Below are 7,860 nucleotides of genomic sequence, written 5' to 3'. Positions count from 1 at the left end.
AATACACTTGTGTGGGTCTGAGAAAAGTGGACCCACACAAGTTGCTACCACTTTTTTGTATTATAAAAAGGGAATTAAACAATTTTTCTTTGACCAATTCTACAAATGTTTGGTAGCAAAATAACAGTAACAAAACAACAGCACCATTTAATTCTCTGGCACGATCACCAAGGACTTAATTGCCTGATTTTTGATGATATACAACTATATTATGGAAATTACGAAATTTTCACCACAAAGTTTGAGCATCGTTCTCGACATAGGAAAATCAAGAGCTAATAAATGTTCACTTTGTTCATCTTCTATTTATATACTTACACATATTGTTTGATAACGGACACAAAATTGCACCTTTTTGCGTTTTATAAGATAGGAAAGTCTAAATTTGGAAACATAAATAACTCTTTTAGAGTAAATATAAAAATACATTGCTTTTCTTGCAAATAGTTAAGGAAGGTATAATGAATTGACTATTGCCAATGTATCACGTGTTCATTGATTAAAATCAATATGTTCGTGATCACTAGATGCCTCTGCGAACTGTACTAATGCTGAAAATGGTAACGAGAATTTGAAGACCAGCTTGACAAATATTCGTTATCTATCGCTTCGCAGAACTCGTGGTAGATGGCTCGTGCATCTGGTTAGCTTCGATTTTCATGGCGAAGATGAACCCAGTTGTAAACTTGAAATCTAAAAAAAAAGTTAAATATTTTCTTTCAAAAATCTAGTACTAAGTGGTATTATCCAATATTTTAAACATTTTTATATAATTACTTATAATATTTATAAAATACGGAAATGAGAATCTTGTAAATTATTCTTTGAAGGTATTTTACTAATAATACTTTTATTTTATTTGAAAATTTACCACTGGATAGTTTCCTAAAGCAACATTTTTCGGTTATTTTCTTACAAAGTAGAAACTTTTGCCTTAGTTTTAATTTTTTATTAAGATAGACAATATTTTTAGGTTATTAAAAACTTAAAACAAAAAGACCCGGAAGACTTATTTTGTTAATATGTTATTATATATAGCCTTTATTATATTTCCATACATTATTTTTGTAATTAGTCGAACGCAGATTGTCTCCCATGGTAACCGCTTAATGATTGTAAAGTGATTTTTTTCTGCGTTTATGCGTCACATTCACTAGGTAATGCTACTTACAGACATAAAAAAGTTTTGTTTCATTTTTTAGCGCTAATTAGGCTATCTGCACTCTGTACAGTGCAAGGAGCAAAAAACATAACGTTTGATAGAAAAAGTTGCTTTGAAAGCTATATAAGGAGTCACTGTTTCTTCTAAACTTCCTAATTTAATCGACGTTAAAACCAGACGATAGATTTTAGTAAGTAAAAAAATAAAGAAATTATTTTAATTATCTAATAATAATAAAGAGCCAACCCAAGAAAAAAAATAGCGAATAGAATCAGTGGCGAATCCAGGTTTTCCACTCAGAAGGGGGAAGGTGCAATAAATTAAAAAGCTGAAATTGATCTAAATTTTTAATAAATTGGTCATTAAGACAATTCAAATCAAATGTAATAGTGTTTATCGAAGTTTATTTTGTATGAAATGATACAAACGAGTTTATTATATATAGAAGCTGAAAAATAATATGTGATCAATATGCCTAAATTTTTTCAGTGGGGTGGGAGGTGCTGGGCCCACTTGTGTATCTAAGAATAATAATAATATAAATTACACTGAATTCGTTACAGCTGAACTAAGGCGTTCTGCACCGTAAATCTACAGTTACATTCATAAAACCAATAACTAATGTCTTACTCCATAACAAAGACTGAAACTTACTTTTTCTTCTGAAAGTTACTTTAGACTAGATTTTTTTTTCTTAAAGAATGTTGGGTTGAACAAAAACTTGGAATCTTCCGTCGTTCGTTTCTTTAGACATTTTGCAACCGCTTTGGTCGTCTTCCATAGCTGTTTCAAGGTTTGTTTGTTTGTTTTCTCATACATCCCACTTCGTCAGAAACAGTGTTGCTACAGGCATTTTTGTTATTGGTAAAAAAATATTTCCGGGAAACCATCTCGCGTATATAATAGCTTTTATGCATTTGTAATATTTTTTACATGTCTGTTTGATTTAGGAAAGACTAAAAATAAAATTGTCAACTATCTCATTCCTTGTATAGTGGTATTTACAAAACCTAAACTTCAATGACAGTAATGTGCATAATACAATATTGGGTTCTCAGGAACTTAACACAATAGAATATTTCAACTGTTCGAAAAGTAATTCTAAAATAAGTCTATAGTGTTGACAGTGGAATCACCAGTAATCACGTGTTTATCTGTTATCACGTGATTCGAACTGGCAAAGTCCGTCCATGAGTGAAAGTCTGCTGTTACAGGGTCAACAAAGTTTTGGATTTTCAAGGGATCCTCGGTTTTCTTTGTGGTGACTATCCTATAATTGCTTCCTCTGTTATTGTCCCATTTATAAAAGTGGTCACTTTTATAACATACACAGAACTCGATCACTTCAGTTTCTTTCGCCGAGGAAGGGATGGAAACGAAAAAAGAAAAAGTATCAAACGGCGACGCCGACTTTTCGAGTCCGTTAGGGACATAAGAAGCGGGCACATCCTCGTAGCTTAGCCATCTGTCAAAAGTAACTCGAGCAAAAACTTCTTTTTTGAAGGAAATGTTCTTCACTTTAATGGTCCCAGAGAACTTATTGTTAGAAATGATGACGTTTTCTAAGGAAATACACTGTTGGTCTAAGTTGTTACGAAATTCAACATAATCTGAAGCTGGTTGAGGAAAGGCCACTTCCCAGCAACTTTTGGCCATAAGATGTGATTTTACATCTTCAGACACTTCTGCGAAAAACTGGTCTGTCCAGCGAGGTAGACAGTGTGATGCTTCGGTAAGTATCCGTACTTGTGTCAAAGCAAGGCCTTTATCGTCAGCAAACCATACGCGTTTTCTACCCTTACAGAATTTTATGTCCGGTTGAATATCGTGATCAGGCAGAACTTCATCTCGTGCTATGAGACAAGATCGAATGGGCGGCATTTTGGAGTAGTGAGTAGCATTCTCGCTGTAGTTATATCTTGTCACTTTACTATGGTGGTGCCGAAAGGGGTAAGTATTGAACCCAGTGGTATAGCAGTAGTCTGCAAGGAAGTTATGAGAAAATATAGGCGGACTGGCAGATAAGATCAGCTCAATAGACATTCCTCCACACCAAGTCACGTAGCGAATCTGAACTGAGACAGATTTAGTTCTGTTGAAACCTGAAATAAAATTCAAATAGTTTAATAAAATAGCTATTAACTAAACTACCAAAATATGCCTATACAAAACTTGGAGACTGCCTACGTGATACCATAATTATGAATAAAAATGATCATTCTGAGAGGAAAATGGATAAAAAATAGGAGATTTAATGAATTGTGGTTGTTGCGGAAATGTGGAGAACTTAAACTTAAACGTGATATATAAATGTACATTACGCTCAACAAAACACATAAATGGTAATTTTTTTCTATCAAACAACAAACTGCACAATTGTCTAATATTTTCCATTTTTAGAAACTATAATTACAATGCATCTCAGAAAAATATAAATTATGTGCTCTTGCTTACGTCAAACGTACCTGCACATTTATTGCAATGCAGAGAAGTTTCAAACCTGGGTGACTGACATTTCTGTTCTTTTGTTTTCTACAGTACTATGACTGTTAGAGAAGAACTCTGTATTGATTATTTTTTGTTTTAAGTTATTTTTCGATAATTTAATTAATTTGAATACTTTAATTACAATTAGAGACGCAGAAAACGGATATCATTTCTCGAAGTATTTGAATACTCATGTTTAGTACTCAAATAAAAAGAAAAAAAGACCTGAAAATAAACCTTTTTAAACAGCTATGCTAGGAGTGAACAGGCTTAAACTGAAAGAGTTAGAAAGAAAACTGATTTTACTGACCAAAGTCGGCTTTCGACTTCTATCTTCAAAACACTCTCAAACGCCAAACTTCTGCTCATCCCCAGTACTACAACGTCATTTTTTTACGCAGTGCATAAAATTCTCAGCATCTGTTTAGCTTTCATCATAAAGAAATCATTTGCAAGAGTATATATTCATTACACGCTAACAGTGTTCAGTCTCTACACTAGAAGCTAAGGTTAAAAGGAAGAAATTTTGCAACAAAATTTTTACAATAAATTAACACTAAGCTACGCATGTACAATTGGTACTATATTAATTCATATAGCAGTTGGTTTTTTTTATGAGCCGTTCGAATGTAAACAAAGCATTCTCCATATACCTGATTATTAGTAATATAGCTAACCAGCATAACCTAATTTATAAAACTGAAATAATGTGAACTCATTTCGGTTTCTCAGTCTTGCAATTCTTTCATGAAAAAGTAATAGCTTAAACGTAAATAGTCATTTAGTTAATTTGGATATGCAAACGCACTGCGAAATTTTACGGTTACGAAATAAATATTTAAATTCCAACATATATAAAAAAAATTCATATACAGCACCGCGTTACCTTTACATGATTAAAACGTACTGACTAATACAAAGCTGGAACATACAATTTATATTTTCGTTAATTAGCAATAGTAACCATTCTTACCATTTCATAACTGTTATCACGTACTGTATTCATATATTATTATACTGAGTTGAAAAGAAGCTCATTAATGAAATAGTAACTGATAATAATTTGTGTATATATATATATATATGTATATATATATACAAATTTAATATAAACACTATTAAAGTAATATAATAGTCTCACCTTGTTCTATTTGTGCAAATATTCAGGGATAACAAAAGTTTCTTTCGACCGAAATGTTAGCTTCGTGTTCGACCGTTTATTCACCCTTCTCTTCGTTTAATCTCACGCATGACATAGTAACTCTTTTACACGAGTCTGGCCTTTTACGTACCAAATGTTCACGTGCAGGCTGTAACAGAACCAATCAGTATGAACAAGGATAGTGTGACTTCAACATAACAAGTTGATGCTTATCCTCTTCCAACCAATCAAAACAAACAACTTCTCCGGTCGAGATTTTCAATGATACGTGTTTCTGAGCGCTTTGCGAGTTACCGAGGCAGTGTAGAGATGTTTGGATGTAGCAGTTGTGTAACAAGAATATTGTTGTAAGAGTAATTTATTCATCAGGACATGCTTTCACTAAATAACATTAATTAACGCATTTATTCATTATAATTTTGAAGAATATGCGGGTGCTTGGTTATTGAATCATTGTCTAGTATTTCAATTTAGAATAGTTTTACTATTATCCAAATCTATAAAATAATATAAGTATCATTAAAAATATATAAAAATTTCTTCAAATCGTATCAAAGTATATAGAGTACAATTAAGATGCTCATTATAACGATAACAAGCAAGGGCAACTTAAACTACCCTCATATTATAACTATAACAAGCAAAGGCAACTTAAACTACCCTCACATTTTTTAAAGATGGTTTCAATAATATTATTAATCAAAATGTTTAAAATAATTTTAGATACTATGATCAACCATTATTAATTATTAATGTTATTAAGATTATTTAGCATTGTTATCTTAGTATATTGATTTAAAACTAACCTAAGTCTCCTAAGCTGGCCGAGTCTTGTCAGATATTATTTAGTTTACCGTTAAAAGTAGCAAAATTAACGAGAGTACCCACCTGATGAGTCGATATATTCTATCATTTTAGGTTGAAAGAATATGGTAATCGTTGTTTCGATACTATCAAGTGATGTTCATTACATTATCTAATTCCTACTTGATTATCACACAGTTAGAAATGTTTGTTGATCTTAAGATTAACAGGATCGAATTGGCTTAGAAACTCTTGCTTTCTAAGCTAGCTAGCAGAATTTCACTATAGGAGATTTCCACCAGATATTGGATGATAGGCCGTTGATTATCATAAGCTAGGAGAGTCGTGAGGTTAAAAAATCAACAACTTTCCAAACTACTGAGTGGATATTTTGAGGCAGAATGTCACAAAACATTTAGAGAAAATCACTCATCTCATCCAACTGAGTGGAGAGAAATCTATAGAGCATACTGCCTGTTCCTTATCGATATTCTCTCTCGTACGTCTGGAGGATGTATGGCAATTCTACATTCATTAGAGGAGTTGTGTTTCCTCTAAGTGTATATTAACATACAGTAGTAATAGCACAAATAATAATTCTCGCTGATAAGAAGTTCAATTGAAACTTTTTAGTTTGACTTAATTCTGGTTGTGGTTCTATCTGTCTTGATGTTTAAAAAGAAAACAAGTTGAGTTTGATGGGTCCTAGATGGCAGCACATTACGGGACACAGCTATCGAGTAAGAGCTTACAAAAGTAACGAGAAGGTCACTATAATAATTTTTACGGGACAGAGGCAGTTTTTTTAAGCTACTAGAGTATGTGACAATGTGTAACGGTGATTTATATATCTTGCAAAATATATATATGAATAAATATACGTGGGTAGTATGTAAGAGCATTAAATGAAATCATTCATGAGTTTTAAATAACACAAATGGATAAATTATACAAATAACACAATGGTCAAGTAACATATGTGTGGAAACAAAGTATTTGATCTGAGTGTTAAGACTTTGGGATATGAACTTAACTGTGATTACTGACCTGGAATGTATTATTTGAAGATACATTTCACATGTTGTTTCACTAATTCGACATTAAAATATTTGGTAGGTAGTGAAGTTTTCTAAAAGGATAAGACTAACTAAGAGAACTCCTGCTGCATTTGAGAGAAAACACAATTTTATCTGGTGATTTTCGTTAATAGTAATGCAATGTATTCGTAAGAGAGTGAAATAATGCGTACTGCATGAAATTCATAGAAAGTAGCTGAGGTATTATAACAAATGTAAACTTGGTGAACAAAGTGTTTTTATTGGGTTGTAATGTAATAGTTTTGATTATGTGGTTTGAGATATTTTAATAATTACATATTTTAATGAATATTTTCATAACATTGTATCAGTTCAAGTTGTAGTATTAATGCATGAAAATGCAGGGTGTTAGTGTACAAGAGTTGTGTGGGGAATAACGTTTGCACGGTGAAACTGTAAGTCATACCAAAACTAGTACTAAACTTAGAATTATTAGGAGTTCCCTATGGAGAGACAATGTTAAAGTCAATGAAATGTAATAGTCAAAAATAACGGTTGTTGTTCCCTAACTTGAATCAGTTAATGTGTTTAGGAACCAGTTTTGCATTCTTGATACCCTTTTTTTTTCTACTGGAATTGAGCTCTATTCATGTGATAACCAGATATTAGAGAAAGGAATAAGGCCAGGTTGAAGAGTAAGCTGTGTTAACTGTTGTTAGTTAGGGATGATAGATGGCAGCACAGTTGAATATATTGGCCAAGCAGAGACCTAGTGAAGCATGGGAATTGAGAAGCTCACAGGCATTAAAGATACAGGAAGCTCTATCAGCATTGGTAGGTATCGTGGAGTTCAAGCCTCCACTGAACGTACCCCTTCTGGAGGGAGCAGAATCAGATGCAAGCTTATTGATTCCATAAGATCCAAGCCCCTCAGTGGCCTATCACCAGACTATGCCACCTATGCTGACATCAGCAAAGGCCAAGCCAACATTGTTAAAGAAGAAATGTATGAGATGTCCTATTGGAAAGGGCAACATTTCAACAAACCAGTAATGATAGATTAGCTCACACCTTCGATGAGCGCACTAAATCCCAAAGCCCCATAAAACCTTTCCAGAACTTGGTTGACCAGGCTCTGAGAAGGTTAGGGTGGGATATGTCATTTAACCATGATGGCAACTACCACGTGATTTGACAGCACCATCATC

At 33.0% G+C, this 7,860-nt stretch overlaps 1 protein-coding gene across 1 annotated transcript; it reads right to left on the bottom strand.

The window, feature by feature from the left end:
• Positions 1–529: 529 nt before the first annotated feature.
• Positions 530–4,868, bottom strand: LOC106470013 (protein phosphatase 1 regulatory subunit 3B-like). The gene is made up of 3 exons (XM_013930533.2): positions 4,791–4,868; positions 1,817–3,264; positions 530–693 (listed from the first exon to the last, which is right to left on the bottom strand). The coding sequence occupies exon 2, from the start codon at positions 3,203–3,205 to the stop codon at positions 2,264–2,266; it is 942 nt and encodes a 313-aa protein (XP_013785987.2). The 5' UTR covers positions 3,206–3,264; positions 4,791–4,868; the 3' UTR covers positions 530–693; positions 1,817–2,263.
• Between the last annotated feature and the right edge of the window lie 2,992 nt (positions 4,869–7,860).

The sequence above is a fragment of the Limulus polyphemus genome, unplaced genomic scaffold (genome assembly GCF_000517525.1).
Source record: "Limulus polyphemus unplaced genomic scaffold, Limulus_polyphemus-2.1.2 Scaffold3771, whole genome shotgun sequence".
Classification (NCBI taxonomy): Eukaryota; Metazoa; Arthropoda; class Merostomata; order Xiphosura; family Limulidae; genus Limulus; species Limulus polyphemus.
This window is presented reverse-complemented; position numbering and strand designations above follow the sequence as displayed.

What these genes read in the sequence shown, in the direction of transcription:
- LOC106470013 (XM_013930533.2), bottom strand. Translation starts at nt 3,205, where the DNA reads ATGTCTATTGAGCTGATCTTATCTGCCAGTCCGCCTATATTTTCTCAT.